The 23039-nt window shown below is 58.4% G+C and overlaps 1 protein-coding gene across 1 annotated transcript in view; it reads right to left on the bottom strand.

The window, feature by feature from the left end:
• Positions 1-4243: 4243 nt before the first annotated feature.
• CDON (cell adhesion associated, oncogene regulated) overlaps positions 4244-23039 on the bottom strand; it is a 49945-nt gene continuing 31149 nt past the window's right edge. The window contains exons 14-19 of the mRNA XM_054395580.1: positions 20260-20478; positions 17890-18137; positions 14440-14442; positions 12300-12382; positions 4932-5188; positions 4244-4471 (exon numbers count right to left, since the gene is read on the bottom strand). Coding sequence (XP_054251555.1) covers positions 4305-4471; positions 4932-5188; positions 12300-12382; positions 14440-14442; positions 17890-18137; positions 20260-20478 — 977 coding nt within the window. The 3' untranslated portion in view covers positions 4244-4304. The remainder of the gene's footprint in view (positions 4472-4931; positions 5189-12299; positions 12383-14439; positions 14443-17889; positions 18138-20259; positions 20479-23039) is intronic.

Below are 23039 nucleotides of genomic sequence, written 5' to 3'. Positions count from 1 at the left end.
TGAAGCCCCATCAATATTCATCAAATCACCCCTAAAAATATAAATCCCACCCCAAAACCCTTACAGCATCTCAAACCCATCACAATTCCACAGAAATGTTACAGCTCCTGAAGAAAACAAAAGGTTCTGATGGGGCACAGCTGTGGGAAAGGGCTCTGCAGGGGCTGGGGCGAGGAGGTCATGGCAAAAACTTGGGGGGAAACCCAGCAAGGCCAAAGGGTGTCCTGGGGGCATGGAGAAGAGTGTGGGCAGCAGGGCAAGGGAGGTTCTGCTGCCCCTCTGCTCTGCTCTGTCCTGCTGAGGCCACAGCTGCAGTCCTGGGGGCAGTTCTGTGCTCCCCAGTTGCAGAGGGACAGAGAAGTGCTGGAGAGAGTCCAGGGGAGGCTGGGAAGCTGCTGAGGGGCCTGGAGCAGCTGTGTGAGGAGCAAAGGCTGAGAGCCCTGGGGCTGAGAGCCTGCAGAAGAGCAGCCCCAGAGGGCATCTGAGCAATGCTCAGCAAGAGCTAAAGGGCCCCTGGGGGGCAAGAGGCTGTGGCCAGACTCTGCTGAGTGGTGCCCAGGGACAGGTCAAGGGGCACTGGGCACAAAGTGGAGCCCAGGAGGTTGGAGGTGAAGAGGAGGAGAAAGTTGTTTGTTGTGAGGGTGCTGGAGGGCTGGAGCAGGCTGGCCAGAGAGGTTGTGGAGTGTCCTTGTGTGGAGAGCTTCCAACCCCCCCTGGGCATTGTGCCCCTGGGCAAGCTGCTGTGGATGAGCTCCAGAGGTCCCTTCCCACCCACACCACGCAGGAATTTTGGGATCCATGGCTCGCTGAGGAAAAGCCTGGGAAGGGAAGGTCCAGCTGTGGCAGGGCTGTTGGGGAATGGAAAGGTAAATGCCGAAGGAGCTCCGGCTCTGGCAGTGGCTCCGCGGCAGGTGGCAGCCGCAGTGCTCAGGTTGCAGGGGGAGGTTCGGAGGGAGGCAGCTCCGGCTGGGAGCCCAACAAATAACGGTGGAAAAGTGCAGAGGTTTATAAGGAATAGAAGCAAAGCAGGAAATGGAGCAGGGAAGAGCCGCCAACAGAAGAGCGGCTGCGGCCAGAGCAGCTCAGCCCAGGCTCCTCCCCAGACTGCAGTCCCCCCTCCGGTGGAGATCCTTCCTCTTTGGGGGCAATCGCTCTGCTTTGGGGGAAACTGTTCCCTGGGGGGGGGAGGTCACTCCTCTTTGGGGGAAACTCTGCCTCTTTGGGGGCAAATCTCTCCTCTCTTGGGCTAAATCGTTCTCCTTTGGGGGAAATTGCTGCTCTGCAGGCAGATCACTTCCCTGGGGGGAAGGGAGGAAACCGCTGGGGTTTGGGGTGACATCACTCTCCTTTGGGGCGACATCACTCTCCTTTGGGGCAAAATCACTCCTTCTTGGGGTAAATCACTCTTTTGGGGGGGGAAATGCCCCCTTTGGGGGCGAATTCCTCCCATTTTGGGGGAAATTGATCTCATTTGGGAGAAGTTCCTCCTATTTTTGTTGAAACTGCTTTCATGTGGGGGGAAATCTCTTCATGGGGAAATAATTCCCCTTTGAGGGGGAATCTGCTCTTTTCTGGGGTAAATCACTCTCCTTTGGGGGGGAAATTGCTTCTTTTGGGGTGCAAAATGCTCTCTTTTGGAGTTGATCCTCTTATTTGGGGGAATTGCTCTAATTTGGGGGGAAACCTCTTCTGGGGGAAATCTCTCCTCTTTTGGGGGAAATTGCTCCCCTTTGGGGAAATCCCTCCTGCTTTGGGGAAATTGTTCCCCTTTGGGGAAAAACTGATCCCTTTTGGGGGGTGGGCACTCCTCTTCTGGGGGAAATCTCTTTTGAGGGAAATAATTCCCCTTTGGGGGGAAGTTGTTCTGTTTGGGGTGAAATCACTCTCCTCTGGGGGGAAATTGCTCCTTTTAGGGGAAATCTCTCCCCTTGGGGCTAAGTTGTTCCTTTTTGGGGTCAGTCACTCTCCTCTGGGGGAAAACATCCCCTTTGGGGGGAAATAGCTCTCATCTGGGGGGAAATCTCTCCCCTTCAGGGGAAGTTGTTCCTTTTGAGGTACATCACAATCCCTTGGGGGGAAATTGCTCATCCTTGGGAGGAAAATGGTCCCTTTTGGAGAAAATCCTCCTATTTGGGGAGAAACTGTTCTCCTTTGGGGGAAACTGATCCTTTTGGGGAGGGGTCACTCTTCTTTTAGGGGAAATCTCCCCTTTTGGTGGGGAAATAATTCCCCTTGTGGTGGAAATTCTTCTTTTGGGTAAATCAGTCTCACTTGGGAGGAAATCTCTCCCCTTTGGGATAAATTGCCTTTTTTTTGGGGGGGGTGGGGGTGTAAATCACTCTCCTCAGGGGGTAAATCTCTCCTCTTTTGGGGGAAATCACTCTCCTTTGGGGGAAATTCCTCCTGCTTTGGGGGGAAATTGTTTGGCCTTTGGAGGAAATGGATCCATTGGGGGGGTCCCTCCTCTTTGAGGGAAATATCTGCATGGGGAAATAATTCCCCTTTTGGGGGGAAATTGCTCTTTTTGGGGGGAAATTGCTCTTTTGGGGGGTGAAATCACTCTCCTTTGGGGTTAGTCACTTCTCTTTTAGGGAAATCTCTCCCCTTTGAGGGCAGTTGCTCCTTTTTGGGGTAAATCTCTTTCCTTTGGGGGTAACTGCTCCCCTTCAGGGCAAATCACTCTCCTGGTAAGAAAAATCTCTCCCCTTTTGGGGCAAATGGTTCCCTTTTTGGCCAAGCAGCTCACTGCACCTCTAGCAGCTTGTCTCCAGCCTGCCCAGCATTGCCTCCTCCCTTCCCAGCCCCACCAACTAGAAAATAAAATCATCCCAGTGAGGAGGGGGCTGCAGATTTGTGCCCTTGAGGAGGCTCAAGTTGTGATTTATTAACCTCCTTCCTGGGGGCATTTCTGCTCTGCTTTACAAGCACCTGGTTTATTCCATCTGAGTAAATTGGGAAAGGCAAAAAATAAACCCAAACCCACCACAAACTGCATAGGGAAGGCTGCAACACCTGCCTGGGGTTTGTCTCCCAGGGGCAGGAGGAGCTCTGGCAGTGTGGGGCTGGTGGGAGCTGCTCTGCTGTGAGCTGGTTTGGTTCAGACTCATCTCAGAATTGCCTCAAATTGGAGAGGTGAAAGTGCAGCTGAGGTGGATTTTGCCTTCTACAAGTGGGAAGGGTGAGACAGGGCTGGATGGTCATCAATGCTCTGCAGACAGGAGGACCCCAGCATAGTGTGGGTGGAAGGAAGCTCTGGAGCTCATCCAGTCCAAGCCCTGCTCCAGCAAGGCACCCACAGCAGCTTGCCCAGGGGCTCTCCACACAAGGACACTCCACAACCTCTCTGGCCAGCCTGCTCCAGCCCTCCAGCACCCTCACAACAAACAACTTTCTCCTCCTCTTCACCTCCAACCTCCTGGGCTCCACTTTGTGCCCAGTGCCCCTTGGCCTGGCCCTGGGCACCACTCAGCAGAGTCTGGCCACAGCCTCTTGCCCCCCAGGGGCCCTTTAGCTCTTGCTGAGCATTGCTCAGATGCCCTCTGGGGCTGATCTTCTGCAGGCTCTCAGCCCCAGGGCTCTCAGCCTTTGCTCCTCACACAGCTGCTCCAGGCCCCTCAGCAGCTTCCCAGCCTCCCCTGGACTCTCTCCAGCACTTCTCTGTCCCTCTGCAACTGGGGAGCACAGAACTGCCCCCAGGACTGCAGCTGTGGCCTCACTGCTAGAGCAGAGCTTCCCAGCTCCTCAGGACACAAACAGCACTGAACCAAGCTCTGCTTCTCCAGCTCTGCTGCAGGACACAGCCAAGAGGCTTCCTTCTGTTGTATTTTCTTCTTTAATTTCTTCTTTATTTTCTCATTTCTTATTTAATTCCTTACCCAGCCCTGGAGTACCCCAGGAGGTGTTGATGGGTTTGGGCACCATGAGTCCTGGGTGGCAGCCATTGGCTACCATTTGCTAGAGTCCCCTAAAGCAGGCTCCTGAGAAGCACCTCTGGTGCTGGTGGCCACCAGGCTGGGGCCTTCCCCTCCTTTTCTTTAGCTGTTGAGACTTCTTTTGGTTTGTGGGAGCTAAGCAGGCCAGGTCCACTCTGTGTGGAGGGCTGGGGGGACAGAGACCAAGAAAGGAAGGAGTTTGAAGGCATAAATAATATAAAAAGGCAACCATTTAACACCAAGGTACATTCATCTGGCACTACTACACAAAAATAAATAGTGACTCTCTCTGATAATTCACATCCCTCCATCACTCCATGGCAGCAGCTCTGCAGTCCCTGCTGCTCACAGGGGGATCCTGGGGACCCTCCCTCAGGTTTCTTGCAGCTGCAGCTGCCGAAGGTCCCCAGAGCCTGTGAAGGTGACTCCAGGTGAGCTCCAGCCTGGCTGTTCCCTACAGTCCTTGGGGACAGGCTGCAGAAGGAGAGGGCTCCAGCTCAGAATGTGGTTGGAGGTTTCTGAGTGCATGCAGGGATCACCTGGAAAAGAAGGGAAAGGTGGAGGGTTGGTGGTGAGGGTTGTGGGAGAAGAACATCAGAGAACTCCAGCACAGAACTGCCCCCAGGACTGCAGCTGTGGCCTCAGCAGGGCAGAGCAGAGCAGAGGGGCAGCAGAACCTCCCTTGCCCTGCTGCCCACACTCTTCTCCATGCCCCCAGGACACCCTTGGCCTTCTTGGCCCCCAGGCCACATTGCTGCTCCTGGGCACCTTCTTGGCCCCCAGCTCCTTCTCCTTTCAGCTGCTTCCCAGCAGCTCCCCCCTGCCCTGTGCTGCTGCAGGAGGTTGTTGCTCCCCAGGGGCAGGACCCTGCCCTTGCCCTGCTTGACCTTCAGGACCTTCCTCTCCCCCAGCTCTCCAGCCTGCCCAGGGCTCCCTGGATGCCAGCAGAGGCTGCAGTGCTGTCACCACCCTCCCAGCCAGGTCCCAGCAGCCTCTCACCATCTCTGTACTCCTCACAGTGCTGCTCCCTGCCCTCCCTGCAGCAGGGCTGCTGGCCCTGGGGCTGCTCTGCCTTCTCCTTGCTGTCCTCCTCCAGCTTGGTGCTGCACTCTGGGACGGTGGAGGCCAAGCACATGGCCACCATGAGGTGGTGATTGAGAGGCTTCATCTCCAGGCCATCCTGCTGGTAAGGTGCTGCAATGGGCAGGAGGGGCAGGGCAGTGCTGCTGAAGGTGCTGTTGGCTTTGCTGAAACACCTGCAGGGGGGCAGAGACCAAAGGGTTACTCAGACCTGCTGCTGCCCTGCACCCCTCATGGCAGCAGCCAGATTCCAGCACTGCCACCGCTGTGAGCATGGTCAGACAGCTTCAGCAGGCAGTGCCACATCTGCTGTTAGATCATCCCTGAGGCAGAGGGAAGGATGGAGAGCTCCTGACAGCCACTAGCCACCAGGAACCTCCTAGGGAGACTCAGCAGGGGTGGGTTGGGTGAGTGGGCAGTGGGGTGGGCTGAGACCTGGCTGAAGGACAGAGCTCAGAGGGGCAGGGTTTAGCTGGAGGCCTGGAGCTTGTGGTGTTCCCCAGGGGTCAGGGCTGGGTCCAGTCTTGTTCAGCATCTTCATCACTGACCTGGATGAAGGCACAGAGTGGAGCCTCAGGCAGTTTGCTGATGGCACAGAACTGGGAGCAGTGGCTGAGAGCCCTCAGGCTGTGCTGGCATCCAGGGAGAGCAGCTGTGTGAGGAGCAAAGGCTGAGAGCCCTGGGGCTGAGAGCCTGCAGAAGAGCAGCCCCAGAGGGCATCTGAGCAATGCTCAGCAAGAGCTAAAGGGCCCCTGGGGGGCAAGAGGCTGTGGCCAGACTCTGCTGAGTGGTGCCCAGGGACAGGCCAAGGGGCACTGGGCACAGAGTGGAGCCCAGGAAGTTTCATGTGAAGAGGAGGAGAAAGTTGTTTGTTGTGAGGGTGCTGGAGGGCTGGAGCAGGCTGGCCAGAGAGGTTGTGGAGTGTCCTTGTGTGGAGAGCCCCTGGGCAAGCTGCTGTGGGTGCCTTGCTGGAGCAGGGCTTGGACTGGATGAGCTCCAGAGGTCCCTCCCCACCCCTCCATGCTGCCATTGGTACAAACAATCTCTTCATTAACTCTCCCATCACTCTGACCTGGGGAACCTGCCTCATGAGTCCATTTCTCCTCCAAGGCAGCTCCACAAACAAGGTTTCCTTGCCAAGAAATGAGCTCAGGTTTGAAACCTCAGCAGCCAACTGAGGAGCCTTGGAAAGCAAGCAGGAGGTGTCCAGGAGGCCTTCAGGAGGCATTATGAGCACTGAGGAACATTCACAACCTGCTAAATATAACCCCCAGGACCCAGCTCCTTCGGTGCCCCTGTTAAGGCTGTGAAATTGCTAAAGCTCTGCTCAGCCAAGGAATTCAGCCTCCAAACAAAGCAGGAGCAGGGCCTGAGCACAGCCAGAGCCCTGTGGCATCTGCAGCAGCCTCAGCAACCCTCAGATCAATTACAGCCAAAGGGCTGTGACCAACAGCTCCATGCCCAGCTGCAGAGCAGTGCCCACTGCAGCTCCTCAGGGCTCTGTCCTGGGCCCAGTGCTCTTTAACATCTTTGGGCACTGAGTGTACTCTCAGCAGGGCTGCTGATGGCACCAGGCTGGGTGGTGCTGGACTCCCTGGAGGGCAGGGATGGCATCCAGAAGGGTCTTGCCAGGCTGGAGAAGTGTCCCAGTGCCAGCTGCAAGAGGTTCACCAAGTCACAGTGCAAGGTCCTGTAGCTGGCACGGGCCAGCCCTAGGCACAAATCCAGGCTGGGTGCAGAGTGGGTTGAGAGCAGCCCTGAAGAAAGAGCCTTGGGGGTGCTGGGTGCTGAGCAGCTCCCCAGGAGCCAGCATTGACCTCCTGCAGCCCTCAGGCAGCTGTGTGCTGGGCTGCAGCCAGAGCAGTGTGGGCAGAGGGCAGCAGAGGGGATTCTGCCCCTGGGCTCTGCTCTGCTGAGACCTCACCTCCAATCCTGCCTCCAGCTCTGGTGTTCCCAGCAGGAGAAGGACTCAGAGCTGTGGAGAGAGGCCAGAGGAGGCCACAAAGATCCTCCAAGGGCTGGAGCAGCTCTGCTGTGAGCACAGGCTGAGGGAGCTGGGGGGGTGCAGCCTGCAGAGGAGAAGGCTCCAGGGGGACCTCAGAGCTGCCTGCCAGGACCTGAAGGGATCCTGCAGGAAGGCTGCAGAGAGACTTTTGCTGAGGGTGTCTGAGACAGGCCAAGGGGGAATGGTTTGGAGCTGAGGCAGAGCAGGGTTAGAGTGGAGCTGAGGAAGAAGTTCTGCAGCAGGAGGGAGGTGAGACTCTGGCACAGGCTGCCCAGGGAGGCTGTGGCTGCCTCCTGCCTGGGGGTGTTGAAGGCCAGGCTGGATGAGACCTTGAGCAGCTGAGTCCAGCTGAGAGGTGTCCCTGGGCATGGCAGGAGGCTGCAGTGGAAGATCCCTGAGGTCCCTTCCACCCTGAGCCAGGCTGTGCTGTGTGTGACCCCCCCCAGAGTCCCCTGGGCTGTGGCTTTGTTCAAAGCTATCAGAACAGCAGCAGTGAGCTGAGCCCAAAGTGAGTGGAGCTGAGCCCAAAGTGAGTCGTGCTGGTTCTTGTGGTGCTGAAAGGGGAGGAGCTCATCCAGTCCAAGCCCAGCTCTTGCTGATTGCTTTCCAGCAGCTGAATCCTCAGCACCAAGCATTTGGATCTCAACCGGGGCAACATGAAGCCCTGCAGGGTCCTGCACAAGTTCCCCAAATCTCTTTTCTTGCATTAAAAGGTTGTGGTGATGCAGCAAAAGGTTCCTCAAGGGCCTTGTCCTACAACTCCTTTGGAGCTCCTCCTGAAGGCCTCCTCCACCTCAGGAGGAACTCAGAAAGCTCCAAACCCTCTACAATCAACTTTCCAGAGCAGCTACGGGGGGAAGCTCTCCCTCTGCCAGATGCTTCAGGCACAAATCAAGACACAGGACAAGGGGAACCCTTCAGCAGCTGCAGGGTGACCCCAGGAGCAGCCCTGAGCTTTGCTTCCCTCCTGGGCACCCTGCTTGTGCCCAGGGCTGTCACCCCCAGCCAGAGAATGGGCTGGGCTGGAAGGGACCTCCAGAGCTCACCCAGTCCAACCCCTGCAGGCAGCAGGGACATCCTCCCCTGGAGCAGGTTGCCCACAGCCCTGTCCAGCCTCCCCTGGAATATCTCCAGGGATGGAGCCTCAGCCACCTTCCTGGGCAACCTGCTGCAGTGTTCCAGCAGCCTCCTACTGCAGAACTTCTTCCTCACATCCAATCTCAATCTGCTCTGCTCTCATTCCAAACCATTGTCCCTGGTCCTGTCCCTGCAGGCCTTTGGGATCAGTCCCTCTGCAGCCTTCTTGGAGCTCCCTTCAGGTACTGGAAGGTTGCTCTGAGGTCTGCCTGGAGCCTTCTCTTCTCCAGGCTGAACACCCCCAGCTCCCTCAGCCTGTCCCCACAGCAGAGCTTCTCCAGCCTCTGATCATCTTTGTGGCCTCCTCTGGACCCTCTCCAGCAGGTCCATGTCCCTCCTGTGTTGGGGGCTCCATATCTGGCCCCAGCCCTGCAGGTGAGGTCTCCCCAGAGCAGAGCAGAGGGGCAGGATCCTCTCTCCAGCTCTGGCCACACTGCTTTGGCTGCAGCCCAGGCTGCCCTTGGCCTTCTGTGCTGCCAGTGCCCATTGCTGGCTCCTGGCCAGCTTCTCCCCCCAGCACCCCCAAGTGCTTCCCTGCAGGGCTGCTCTCACTCTCCTCACCCCCAGCCTGGGTTGCTACTGAGGGTTGCCCTGGCCCAGGGGCAGGACCTTGCACTTGGCCTTATTGAACCTCCTGAGGTTCCCCTGGGGCCACCACACAGCTTCTTTCCAAACAGCCCTGGCAGGAGTTTGCTCTCCACAGAGCTCTGCTCCTGTGCTCAGTGATGGTTTGATGTCAGCTCCTCCAGGAGCCCCTCTGAAGTTCAGCTTTGCACAATTTTTGGGGGGTTCTTTTAAAGCCCCCCAGGTGATTGCAGCTCTTTGTGTGGTTGGATGTCTGCAGCCAGAACCCAGCTCTGTAAGCTGCAGTAACCATGGTGGGATGGAAAGCAGCCACCCTGCAGAGCAGAGGGAGCACAGGCAGCCCTGTGAAAACCACACTGCCAGTCCCACCAGACCACTGCTGACCTGAGAAGACTCCACCTGCATGATGTGGGTTGAAAAAGATGGGAAAAGGGATCAGCAGTGCTTGGGTTGCAGCCTGTGTCTCAGCTGATCTGCCACTACAGACCCACAAATCCCCTCTGCAACCAGCAGGTCTCCAGAAGGTTTTAGTGCCAAATGCTGCAGGGGAGGACAAAGCTCCAAGTCCTAACCCACCCCTGTCCCACAGCCTCTGCCCAGGGGACCACATCCACCTGTCAGCACCTCCTGCCCCTGGCATACCTCCAAGAGCAGCCACAAGAGCATGGAGGGCTGGTTTAGACCCAGGACTGAGGGATTTCACTGCTGTGACAATAAAACCTGAGCTGAGATAGCTGCTGCCAGGGACTGACACCTCAGCACCTGGTCAGGACTCAACCACTGCAGAACTCAACCCAAACCAGCAGCTGCAGACCTTGGGTGGAGATGCAGGAATCTGTGGCTTGAACCTAAGCAAGGCCAAGGGCCAGGTCCTAAGCTGGGTCAGGACAACCCCCAGGGTCAGTCCAGGCTGGGACTGAAGGGCTGCAGAGCAGCTCTGGGGAGAAGGCCTTGGGGGTGCTGGGGGTGCAGAGCTGGACAGGAGCCAGCACCGAGCGCTGTCAGCCCAGCCCCAGCCTGTCCTGGGCTGAGCCCCAGCAGTGTGGGCAGCAGGGGCAGGGAGGGGATTCTGCCCCTCTGCTGTGCTCTGCTCAGACCCCCCCTGCAGTGCTGGGGCAGCTCTGGAGCCCTCAGCACAGCACAGACAGGGAGCTGGGGGAGCAGGGCCAGAGGAGGCCACAGCAATGCTGGCAGGGCTGGAAGCCTCTGCTGGGAGCCAGGCTGAGAGAGTTGGGCTTGGGCAGCCTGCAGAGGAGAAGGCTCCAGGGACACCTTCTGGTGGCCTTGCAGGGCTTGAAGAAAGCTGAGGACAGAGTTTGGAGCAGGGCCTGTTGGGCCAGGCCAAGGGGGGATGGTTTGGAAGGCAAAGAGGGAGCTTGAGAGTGGAGAGAAGGGAGAAATGTTTGAGGCTGAGGGTGGGGAGAGCCTGGCCCAGGCTGCCCAGAGAGGTGGGAGCTGCCCCATGGCTGGCAGCAGTGCAGCTCAGGTTGTTTGGGGCTGTGAGCAACCTGCTGTGGTTGGGGCTGTCCCTGGGGGCTGCAGGGGGCTGCACTGGAGGAGCTCTAAGGTCCCTTCCCACCCAAACCATTCCATGACTGGTAAGTGAGGGTGGCACAGGGCACAGCCCTCTCTGCATCACCTCCAGCCCTAGGAGGTGAAACCAAGATGGGCAAACAGCCCCCAGTTCCCACTGAGTCCTGTACTAACCCCCCTGTGACTCCCTAGTGACCCCTCAGTAACCCCCAGGCCTGCCTGCTCCCCTCCCCACCCCCTGGGGCAGCTCTCCAGCACGTCTCAGTTCCTGCTCTTCCCCTCTCCCATGTCCTCCTGCAGCCTCCCAGCCCTGGAGCCACCCTGGCTGTGCAGCTGCCCTGCCACAGGGAGGTCAGTGCTCCCCTCTGGGCTGAGGCAGCTGCAGAGGACAATTTTGTTTCTCCATCAAGCAGTCAAATATAGAACATGGATGTGAAAATCCCAAGTTCAGGCCCTGCTGATGGCCCAGCTGGGAGGAAGAATGGAGAGGAAGGGGCAGAAGCTCTTCTCCCTGCTGTCTGAAGGCAAAAAGAGCAATTAAAGATGATAATAAGCTGGGAAGTGGGAAGCAAGCTCTGGACCATGGGATGAGACACACAGCAACTCCCAAATGATGGCCAGGGTTGGACATTTTGTTGGCTGTTCTCACACAGCCAAACCCAGACCATCAGCTGGTGAGGAGCCTGCAGCCTTCCCCTGGCAACCAATGTGGCACAAAAGCTGCCCAGGAGCAGGCTGCACCTCACCAGCACACAGCTGGAAGGGAGGAGGAAGAATTTAAAGCCTGTTTTTAAGTTAGACTTGAATGCAGTCAAGCCCTGCTCATGTTTCTTGCCTTCCACAACAGCCTGACTTCACCTCAGCTTCCCCACCCCTGAAGGCAGCAGAGGATTTTAATGAGAGCAAATTCAAAGGAGGAGGGGAAAAATCTCCTGAATTCACCACGCTGGGGGAGTCCTCATTCCAGTCACTGAAATAAGCAGGGATGCAGTCAGAAGCCTGGAAGGATCTACCTGAGGCCCTCCAAAAGTGACAAAGCTCAATGAACACCCAGATTCCCCAGGAAGAAGACAGATTTTTCCTGATCCTACACAAGATTCCTGATTTTGATGAAGCCAACCCCCAACACTGGCACTGGCTGGCAAGCAGCTCCTGGAGGCCTCAGCAACCTCAGACCCCAAGGAGACTGGAGGCAAAGCTGTGAGTCTGCTGCACTACTGAGCTCCAGAGATGGGCAGGAGGTGCAAAACACTGAGGGGCAGTGAACTCTGACTGGACAGACTCCATAGGGAATAGTTTTGGGATCCTGGAGCAGAGGGAAGCACAGGAAAGAAGAGTTAAAACACCACAACAGGCAGTGGCCAACCTGCCCTGGATTCACAGAGCAACAAGCAGAGCAAAATGAGCTCTGAGGAACCTGCAGAGCTGGGGGAGAGGAAGGTCCTGAAGGTCAGGCAGGGCAAGGGCAGGGTCCTGCCCCTGGGGAGCAACAATCTCCTGCAGCAGCACAGGGCAGGGGGGAGCTGCTGGGAAGCAGCTGCAAGGAGAAGGAGCTGGGAGTGCCCCTGGGGGACAGGAAGGTGCCCAGGAGCAGCAATGTGGGCTGGGGGCCAAGAAGGCCAAGGGTGTCCTGGGGGCATGGAGAAGATTGTGGGCAGCAGGGCAAGGGAGGTTCTGCTGCCCCTCTGCTCTGCTCTGCCCTGCTGAGGCCACAGCTGCAGTCCTGGGGGCAGTTCTGTGCTCCCCAGTTGCAGAGGGACAGAGAAGTGCTGGAGAGAGTCCAGGGGAGGCTGGGAAGCTGCTGAGGGGCCTGGAGCAGCTGTGTGAGGAGCAAAGGCTGAGAGCCCTGGGGCTGAGAGCCTGCAGAAGAGCAGCCCCAGAGGGCATCTGAGCAATGCTCAGCAAGAGTGAATTGGATGATGTCCAGAGGTCCCTTCCAAACCCCACCAGGATTAGCAACCCCTTTGCTTCCACCCCACAGCCAATCACATCTCCAAGCTGCTCCCCAGCCTGACCCCAGCCCTCACCTCATGTTGTTGTTGTTGTGGCAGTTCCGGCAGCTGAGGCACTCCGAGGGGTCAGCCTGAGGCACTGCTGTGTACATCCCACCCTGCAGGGCAAGAGAGACACTGATCAGTGTTCAAATCATAGAACCATGAGTGCTGGGGGTAGAGGGGACCTCTGGAGCTCATCCAGTCCAAGCCCTGCTCCAGCAAGGCATCCACAGCAGCTTGCCCAGGGGCACAATGCCCAGGGGGGGTTGGAAGCTCTCCACACAAGGACACTCCACAACCTCTCTGGCCAGCCTGCTCCAGCCCTCCAGCACCCTCACAACAAACAACTTTCTCCTCCTCTTCACCTCCAACCTCCTGGGCTCCACTCTGTGCCCAGTGCCCCTTGGCCTGGCCCTGGGCACCACTGAGCAGAGTCTGGCCACAGCCTCTTGCCCCCCAGGGGCCCTTTAGCTCTTGCTGAGCATTGCTCAGATGCCCTCTGGGGCTGCTCTTCTGCAGGCTCTCAGCCCCAGGGCTCTCAGCCTTTGCTCCTCACACAGCTGCTCCAGACCCCTCAGCAGCTTCCCAGCCTCCCCTGGACTCTCTCCAGCACTTCTCTGTCCCTCTGCAACTGGGGAGCACAGAACTGCCCCCAGGACTGCAGCTGTGGCCTCAGCAGGGCAGAGCAGAGCAGAGGGGCAGCAGAACCTCCCTTGCCCTGCTGCCCACACTCTCCTCCATGCCCCCAGGCCACCCTTGGCCTTCTTGGCCCCCAGGCCACATTGCTGCTCCTGGGCACCTTCTTGGCCCCCAGGGGCACTCCCAGCTCCTTCTCCTTGCAGCTGCTTCCCAGCAGCTCCCCCCTGCCCTGTGCTGCTGCAGGAGGTTGTTCCTCCCCAGGGGCAGGACCCTACCCTTGCCCTGCTTGACCTTCAGGACCTTCTTCTCCCCCAGCTCTGCAGCCTGCCCAGGACTGGTTGATCATACAAAAGAAAGCCACCAAGCAAACACCTCAGCCCCCACCTGTGGTTCACTGTCACTCTCCATGCCCAGGCTGTGCCCCACACTGTGCCAGGACAGCCCTGAGCCATCCTGCAGTGCCCAGCTGGGCTATGCCAGTGCCTGCAGCTCACCCCCCCGGGGTCATTCCCTGCTCTCAGCCCGGGGCTGGCTGCCCAGGCAGGCTGTGAGTGTTTGCCCTGCAGTGCTGGTGCCAGCCCTGAGCCCAGCTGCTGCTGCTGCCCCCCGGGGCCTGCCCCACCTCACTCTGATCACTGCCATTAGAGCAGCTCCTGCCAGCCTGCTCCAGGCTCTGGCTGCTTGCACAGATGTGCTGAGCCTGCAGCCAGCCCTGCCTTGGGGCACAGGGATTTGGTGCTGTTGGTTTTGGCTGCAGGGGCCCTTAGGAGCCAGGACAAGTGCCCAGATTCACACCTACCTCACTGGGCAGGGCTGGCTGCCTGCTCCTGCTGCAGCTCCCTGGGAAAGCTCAGCTGGCCTTGGAGAGCCACTGGGAGGTGTCTCTGGGCATGGCAGGGGGGAACTAGAGAGGCTTTAGAACCATAGAAACTCTTTGGTTGGAAGAGACCTCAAAGCTCATCCAGTCCAACCCTTCTCTACCTCTGCCAAGGCTCAGCCATGGCCCTCAGCACCACAGCTCTGCCTCTGGGAAACACCTCCAGGGTTGGGGATTCAAAGACCTCTCTGGGCAGCCTGGGCCAGGGCTTCAGATCCCTTTCAGCAGCAGTTTCTTCTCATGTCCAACCTGAACCTCCCCAGGGGCAGCCTGAGGCCATTTCCTCTTGTCCCCTCCATTGCTCCTTGGGAGCAGAGCCCAACCCCCACCTGGCTCCAGCCTCCTTGCAGGGAGCTGCAGAGAGCAATGAGGTCTCCCTCAGCCTCCTCTTCTCCAGGCTCAACACCCCCAGCTCCCTCAGCTGCTCCTCCCCAGCCCTCTTCTCCAGACCCTTCCCCAGCTTCCTTGCCCTTCTCTGGACCTGCTCCAGCCTCTCAATGTCCTTCTGGCAGTCAGGAGCCCAGAACTGAAGCCAGCACTCAAGGGGTGGCCTCAGCAGTGCCCAGTCCAGGGGCACAATCCCTGCCCTGCTCCTGCTGCCCACACCATTGCTGCTCCAGCCCAGGCTGCTGGTGCCCTCCTTGGCCACCTGGCCACCCCCTGCCTCATCTCCAACACCTCCAAAGCCTTTCCCACCAGGCAGTTTCCATCCACTCTGCCCCAGCCTGGAGCCTTCCTGGGGTTGCTGTGACCCAAAGGCAGGACTCAGCCCTTGGCACTTTAAGATCCTTTCCAATGCAAACCATTCTGTGATTCCATGATCTCATCACCTTCTCACCATCCCTATTTCTGCTCTAGAAGGCTTTATCCTTCATTTTCCAGGCTCTTCAGTGCACTGGGGAGCTCTGAGGAAATGCCTCATTAGCCTTGATTGCCATCCTGGCCAGCTCCTCTCTCCCTCCTTGAGCCCAATGAGTGAAACAATCAAGAGTCTAAGGAGGATGAGAACATTCTGCTCCTCTGCTCTACCTCACCCCACTGCCAGTTACAGGCCTTCTAAGTGGGAAAAGGTTGTGTGACTCAAACCTTCTACAGCAGCATCATTTGGGCTGGAAGGGACCTTTCAGACCATCACATCCAACCATGAACCCAGCACTGGCAGCTGGAGCAGGGAAGAACCTCCAACTGTCACCTCAGTGGCACTGAGTGCCCCATCCCCAGGCATGGAGCAGCTCCATGCACCAAGAGTGCTGCTACCACCCCAGAGTTCCCCCAAAAATATCAAAACAGGAGGGAAACAACATCCCTGTGAGCTCCTGAGCCTCTCATGGGAGGTCTTTCAGCCTCCTCCTGTCAGGACAGGCTGGGAGAGTTGGGGCTGTTCAGCCTGGAGAAGAGAAGGATCCAGGGAGACCTCAGAGCAGCCTTCCAGAACCTGGAGGGGCTCCAGGAGAGCTGGGGAGGGACTTTGGACAGGGGATTGTAGTGCCAGGATGAAGAACAATAGCTTTGAGCTGGGAGAGGAGAGATTGAGAGCAGAGATGAGGAAGAAATTCTTTAGGGTGAGGGTGGGGAGAGACTGGAACAGGCTGCCCAGGGAGGCTGTGGCTGTCCCCTCCCTGGAGGTGTTCCAGGCCAGGCTGGATGAGGCCTTGAGCAAGCTGTGCTGGTGGGAGGTGTCCCTGCCCATGGCAGGGGGCTGGAGCTGGATGAGCTTTGAGGTCCTTTCTGTGGCTCTATGATTATCTTTCTGAGGCCTTGCAGAGTTGGAGACTTGAGGAGAGTTTTTCACCCATGGATCCAAAAAGCCCTGGTGTGGATCTTGGTTGCACTTGAAAGCAGCCCAGAAAAGAATTTTTGTGGTCCCTGAGCAGAGCAAAGAGAGAATCACAGAACCATAGAGCTGCTGAGGTTGGAAGAGACCTTGGAGAGGATCCCACAGAGCTCACACGCAGCTCCCAGCCCCACTGCCACTGATCCATAGCCCTCAGCACCACATCTCCAGGGATGGGGACTCCACCACCTCCCTGGGCAGCCTGGGCCAGTGCCTGAGGATCCTTGCTGGGAAGAAACTGTTCTTAATGTCCAACCTGCAGCTCCCGTGGCACAACGTGGAGTTTTTTGCTCTCATCCTGTCACTTGCTGCCCGTCAGAGGAGACCAACTCCCAGCTGGCTCCAGCCCCCTCGGAAGGAGCTGCAGAGGGGAAGGTGAAGAACCAACAGCTGTGGCCTCCAAGCTGGAGTCAAACCCAAGTGGCACTACTGTGCAAGTGCTAATTTGTTGTTCACTGCAGCTCGCTTGCAATTACAAACACAAACAATAGCCCCAGGGCTGGGCTTTTCCTCCCCGCTCCCGAGCAGCCCTGGCTCTGCTTGCTCAGACTTCTGAACTTTTTTTTTTTTTTTCCCCTTTCAGTTTTCCTGGGCAAGGCTCAAAGTTTGGAGTCTCTGAGCGAGCCTGAATGGGAGCCATCTGTTTCCAGAGACAAGAATGAAATCATTCTTCTCCCTTGGAAACGGGACCCGGGGCAGCAAGCCGAGGGGGTTGGTTGTTGGTTGCTGCTGGTTGTTGGTTTTCCTTTCCACAGCCTCCAAAAGCTGCAGCACCAAATTCAATTGGCTTTTAATTTTATGTATATTTTTTTTTTTTAAATTTTAAACCCAAAAGAAAAAAAAATAACTAAAGGAGTCTGTCTCAGGAGTCACATCCCAGGGGCTGAAGCAAAAATGCAACCCAAGAGCCTGGTGACGTCGAGGGGCTCGGAGCCTCCAGCTCCCTTCCTGCTCTGCCATAATGAAGGCACTGCCTGGGAGTTACAGATCTGAAACAGGTGGGGGGGAAATGTGGGCAATAAGCAGCTCTAATTAAATCTCCTGGAGCTGAAGATTGAGAATTCCCAGCTGGAGGCAGCCGAGCAGCCCAGCCCAGCACCGACACGTTCCCAGCGCTTCCAGGCTGCTGGCAGCAGGAGGCTGGAGGCAGATTTCCCAGAGTCAGTGGAATTCCTGCTGTCACCAGATACCCTCCCATGGAACTGTGGTGTTTGCAGCAGCAGTATCAGCCCAGTTGCTTCCTCTGGGATGAGGAATTCAGAGCTGGCTCTTATCAGTGGATGTTTCCCCCACTTGGCATCTGCAACCTCTGAGTAAATCTCAGCATCTCGAGGTGGCCCTCAGGGGTTTGCACTGGCACCAGTGCTGGTTAACATCATCAAGAATACAGACAGAGGGACTGGGGGACCCCTGGCACATCTCCAGGTGACACCAAGTTGTGTGGTGAGGCTGACAGACCTGATGGATGGGATCCAGACCTGGATGGGCTGGAGATTTGGAGCTGTGTGAACTGCCTGAGGATCAACAAAGCCAAGGGCAAGGTCCTGCAGCTGGGTCAGGACAACCCCCAGGGTCAGTCCCAACTGGGGCTGAAGGGCTGCAGAGCAGCTCTGGGAAGACCTTGGGGGTGCTGGGGGTGCAGAGCTGGACAGGAGCCAGCACCGAGCGCTGCCAGCCCAGCCCCAGCCTGTCCTGGGCTGAGCACCAGCAGTGTGGGCAGCAGGGGCAGGGAGGGGATTCTGCCCCTCTGCTGTGCTCTGCTCAGACCCCCCCTGCAGTGCTGGGGCAGCTCTGGAGCCCTCAGCACAGCACAGACAGGGAGCTGGGGGAGCAGGGCCAGAGGAGGCCACAGCAATGCTGGCAGGGCTGGAAGCCTCTGCTGGGAGCCAGGCTGAGAGAGTTGGGCTTGGGCAGCCTGCAGAGGAGAAGGCTCCAGGGACACCTTCTGGTGGCCTTGCAGGGCTTGGAGAAAGCTGAGGACAGAGTTTGGAGCAGGGCCTGTTGGGCCAGGCCAAGGGGGGATGGTTTGGAAGGCAAAGAGGGAGCTTGAGAGTGGAGAGAAGGGAGAAATGTTTGAGGCTGAGGGTGGGGAGAGCCTGGCCCAGGCTGCCCAGAGGTGGGAGCTGCCCCATGGCTGGCAGCAGTGCAGCTCAGGTTGTTTGGGGCTGTGAGCAACCTGCTGTGGTTGGGGATGTCCCTGGGGGCTGCAGGGGGCTGCACTGGATGAGCTGTAAGGTCCCTCCCCAGCCCCAGCATGGCTGTGCTGAGCTCACCTTCACCAGGTGATGAGGGTGTTCATAGTCCAGGTGTGTGCTGGGCAGGGAGCTGCTGTGCCCCAGCCCGTTCACTCCGTTGCCAGCTTTGTGGTGGGCATGTGGGCAGCTGTTGCTGAGGACACCGTTGGTCAGGAAGCTGCCATGGATGCTGCCATTGACCAGGCTGGTGCCAGGCAGGGTGCTGTACTCTATCAGCTGCCCGCTCAGCTCTGCCCCTTGGTAGAGGTAGCCAGGAGGGTCATACTCTGTGAAAGGCAGAAGGCAGATGAGCATCTCCAAGGGACAGAAGAAACTTCTCCCTCTTTCCACAGCTCTCTACACTCTCTGCAATACCCAAGTGCTTGGCATGGAAACGTGGAGAGGGTCACAGCAACCCCATGGGGAGCTCCAGACCTGGGGATGTGTGGTTGCAACCTGGAGAGGGACCTGGGGGTGTTGGTTGGCAGTCACTGCCCATCACCCAGCAGTGCCCAGGTGCCAAGCAGGGCAATGGCCTCCTGGCTTGGGTCAGAAGCAGGGTGGGCAGCAGGGACAGGAGGTGACCATCCCCCTGTGCTCAGCACTGGAGAGGCCACAGCTTGAGTGCTGTGCTCAGCTCTGGGCCCTCCCTGCAGGAAGGACATTGAGGGGCTGGAGCCTGTCCAGAGAAGGGAATGAGACTGGAGAAGGGCCTGGAGCCCCTGGGCTAGAGGAGGGGCTGAGGGAGCTGGGGGGGTTGAGGCTGGAGAAGAGGAGGCTGAGGGAGACCTCCTTGCTCTCTGCAGCTCCCTGCAGGGAGATTGGAGTGAGGAGGGGACAGCCTCTGCTGCTTGGTGGCAAGGGACAGGAGCAGAGGCAATGGTTCCAAGCTGCAGCAGGGGAGGCTCAGGCTGGATCTCAGGAAATATTTCTGCCCTGGAAGGGTTGCCAAAGCTTGGAATGGTCTGGCCAGGGCAGTGCTGGAGTCACCCTCCCTGGGGGTGTTGCAGCCCCGTGTGGAGCTGGTGCTTAGGGACATGGTTTGGTGCTGAGGGCTGGGGGAGCTTGCAGGGCTCTGCCCACTGCATGGATTCTGGGATTCTGTGAAGCCAGGACCCTTGTTCTGAAAGGTCTCAGCTGACACTGAAGAGTGTCCTGCACACAGGACATTTGTGTCCCCAGTGGCTCTCTGCTGTCTCCTCCTCATCAGGCTGTGCCCAGAAGCCCTCTGTGGGCTGCAGGCTCTCTCCTACCTCACTCTCTGAGCCCCCAAGAGTTTTGTTTCTCTGCCAGGCAGAAAGGACATTTGAAAGCAAGGCCTAGCTGGGGAGAGAGCAAGGCTGCTCCAGCAGCAGCTGAGAAGGTGAAGGAGGAGCTTCTGCTGGTGCAGAGCTGTGTGGTGGCTACAGAGCCATGGTGTGGGTACAGAGCTATGGTGTGGGTACAGAGCCAGGGCTGGGTACAGAGCTATGGTGTGGGTACAGAGCCAGGGGGTGGGAACAGAGCCAGGGGGTGGGAACAGGGAACCCTACAAAGCTTCCTCTCCAACACCTCTCCTCCAGCAGTCTCTCCTCACTAGCTCCTCTCTACCAGGCCTGGATGTTGAACTCCACTTTGCTGTGAAGGGACAAAGAGGTGACAATGGATTGGTCCTCCAATTGCTGTGAGGTATTTTTCTTTCCAGGTGGACACCAGGAAGGGAGGGATTGGGGGTCCAAGTCTCTGTGTTTTAACAAGTTCCTATGCTGACACAGGGGAGCTGCCACTGGACTCAGCAGAATCATTGAATGGTTTTGGTTGGAAGAGCTTTCAGGTCATGGAGTCCAGCTCTTAACCCAGCACTGCCAGGGCACCACCAAACCATGGCCCTCAGAACCACATCTGCAAGGCTCTGAAAGCCCTCAAGTCCCTGACAACCCTCAAGAGAAAGAAATTGTTCCTCATGGCCAACCTGAACCTCCCCTGGGGCAATCTGAGGCCCTTTCCTCTTGTCCTGTCCCTTGCTCCTTGGGAGCAGAGCCCAACCCCCACCTGGCTCCAGCCTCCTTGCAGGGAGCTGCAGAGAGCAATGAGGTCTCCCTCAGCCTCCTCTTCTCCAGGCTCAACACCCCCAGCTCCCTCAGCTGCTCCTCCCCCAGACCTTAAGGTTAAAGCTAAACTGCAGGGACCTCACCCAGGCACCTCAGAAAGCATTCCTGGGGTGCAAGCAGCCCAGCTGTGCAGCAACACCACGACATGGAGCTGCTGCTGCTACTGCTGCTGCTGCTGCTGCTCTCACAAGCCCACAGCTTGCCCTGGAAAGCAGAATTCTGTCCCCAAGGCCCTCCAGCCGCAGCCCCTCCCCCGGCGCGGTGGGGAGGGCAGTGCCCAGCCCCGCGGGCACCCCGCAGGCAGCCCAGGCCGACTCACTCTGCATGGCGCCCTGCTGGCGGTTCTTCCACAGGCACATGGCGATGAAGGCGATGAGGATGAGCACCATGACCCCCAGCACGCAGCCCACGATCAGGTAGAGCATGTCCCCGCTGCGCCCCGCGCCGCCGGCCGCGCCGCCCCCTGCCCGCTCGGGGGCGCTTGGGGGGGTGCTCAGCTCCTTCAGGGGGTACTCGGAGCCCCCCGGGGGGCGTTTGACTGCAGGGGGGAGAGGCAAGCAGGGAAGGTTGGTGAGGGTGGGGCAGGTGGTGAGGAGAGGACAATTGGTGCTGAGTTGGGAACAAGTTCTGCAGTGTGAGGGTGCTGAGTGCTGGGACAGGTTGCCCAGGGAGGAGGTTGAGGCTCCATCCCTGGAGATACTGAAGGTGAGGCTGGACAGGGCTCTGGGCAACCTGCTCCAGGGGAGGATGTCCCTGCTGCCTGCAGGGGTTGGACTGGGTGAGCTCTGGAGGTCCCTTCCAGCCCAGCCCATTCTGTGATTCTGTGAGTTGGAACCCAGAGGCCTCAACTGCTGCTCAGGGTTTGGGTGGGTGGAGGTCTGTGGGGGTAAACCAACCTGATGGCAATGGCCAAAGAGTGGTGGGGACTAGAGATAGCTCCAGCTGGTGGCCAGTCGCAAGTGGTGTCCCCAGGGCTCAGTGCTGGGCCCAGGTCTCTTTAATCAATGACCTGGGTGAGGGCATGGAGGCTCCCTCAGGCAGTCTGCAGCTGGCACCAAGCTGGGTGGCTGTGTTGATCTGCTGGAGGGTTGGAGGCTCTGCAGAGGGACCTGGCCAGGCTGCAGGGATGAGCCAAGGCCAATGGGAGGAGGTTCAACAAGGCCAAGGGCTGGGTCCTGCCCTTGGGGCACAACAACCTCAGGAAGGCTCCAGGCTGGGGCAGAGGGGCTGGAAAGTGCCCAGCAGGAAAGGCCCTGGGGGTGCTGGGGGACAGCAGCTGGAGATGAGGCAGGGGGTGGCCAGGTGGGCAAGAAGGGCACCAGCAGCCTGGGCTGGAGCAGCAATGGTGTGGGCAGCAGGAGCAGGGCAGGGATTGTGCCCCTGGACTGGGCACTGCTGAGGCCACCCCTTGAGTGCTGGCTTCAGTTCTGGGCTTCTGACTGCCAGAAGGACATTGAGAGGCTGGAGCAGGAGCAGAGAAGGGCAAGGAAGCTGGGGAAGGGTCTGGAGAAGAGGGCTGGGGAGGAGCAGCTGAGGGAGCTGGGGGTGTTGAGCCTGGAGAAGAGGAGGCTGAGGGAGACCTCATTGCTCTCTGCAGCTCCCTGCAAGGAGGCTGGAGCCAGGTGGGGGTTGGGCTCTGCTCCCAAGGAGCAAGGGAGGGGACAAGAGAAAATGGCCTAAGGCTGGCCCAGGGGAGTTTCAGGTTGGACATGAGGAGCAATTTCTTTACCAAAAGGGTTGTCCAGGCCTGTCCCAGGCTGCCCAGGGCAGAGGTGGAGTCTCCATCCCTGGAGGGGTTTCAGAGTCCTGGAGATGTGGTGCTGAGGGCCCTGGTTTGGTGGTGCCCTGGCAGTGCTGGTTTCAGGGCTGGACTCAACGACCTTAAAGATCTTTTCCATCCAAAACCATTCCATTATCCCTACTCTCGTTTGCAATGCTGTATGGAATGACCCAGGGCTCTGCATGGAGGTGTTGGTGTGTCCCTAGCAGCCAGGCAGCTCCTTCAGCAGCAGCTGCAACCAGTCTGAGCTGAAGCCAGCACCAGGCTCACTGCTGGGCTACAGCAGCCTGAGCCCTGCCTCCTGAGCCTTCTGCAGCAGGGATTTGGAGCAAGGCCTGGCAGGCTCTGCTCAGATGGAGCAGGGCAGCTGGCAGGGGTGCAGTGGCAGCGCTGAGGTTTGTCCCAGCTCAGCAGTGGGAAGCTGCAGAGGGACCATGGCCAAGGCAGGGAGGTGTGACCCAGCAGCAGCAGGGCTGTGAGGCTTGGTATGGGCTTGGAAGCTTTCATAGAATTGTTTCACTTAGAAAGGTCCTCAAAGCTCATCCAGCCCAACCCTTCTCTACCTCTGCCAAGGCTCAGCCATGGCCCTCAGCACCACAGCTCTGCCTCTGGGAAACACCTCCAGGGATGAGGATTCAAAGACCTCCCTGGGCAGCCTGGGCCAGGCCTTGAGAACCCTTCCAGTCAAAAAGTTTCTTCTCATGTCCAACCTGAACCTCCCTTGGGGCAACCTGAGGCCATTTCCTCTTGTCCTGTCCCTTGTTCCTTGGGAGCAGAGCCCAACCCCCACCTGGCTCCAGCCTCCTTGCAGGGAGCTGCAGAGAGCAATGAGGTTTCCCTCAGCCTCCTCTTCTCCAGGCTCAACACCCCCAGCTCCCTCAGCTGCTCCTCCCCAGCCCTCTTCTCCAGACCCTTCCCCAGCTTCCTTGCCCTTCTCTGCTCCTGCTCCAGCCTCTCAATGTCCTTCTGGCAGTCAGGAGCCCCAAACTGAAGCCAGCACTCAAGGGGTGGCCTCAGCAGTGCCCAGTCCAGGGGCACAATCCCTGCCCTGCTCCTGCTGCCCACACCATTGCTGCTCCAGGCCAGGCTGCTGGTGCCCTTCTTGCCCACCTGGGCTCCCCCTGGCTCATCCTCATGAACTGCCACCAGTGTCAGCTGCCATCTGCTCAGGGTGGGAGCTGGGGGGAAGCTCAGTTCCTGCACACAGCCCCAGGTCCTGCAGCCCCCCAGCCCTTCCTCCCAAGGCTGCACTCCACCTTTTGACACTTCCAGGGCTTTCTTCCTCTTTGAAGCACTTTTCCAGAGCTCTGCATCTGAAG

Source organism: Indicator indicator, chromosome 34, assembly GCF_027791375.1.
Source record: "Indicator indicator isolate 239-I01 chromosome 34, UM_Iind_1.1, whole genome shotgun sequence".
Taxonomy (NCBI): domain Eukaryota; kingdom Metazoa; phylum Chordata; class Aves; order Piciformes; family Indicatoridae; genus Indicator; species Indicator indicator.
Note: the sequence above shows the minus strand (reverse complement) of the source record. Positions and strands in the feature narration are given on the sequence as shown.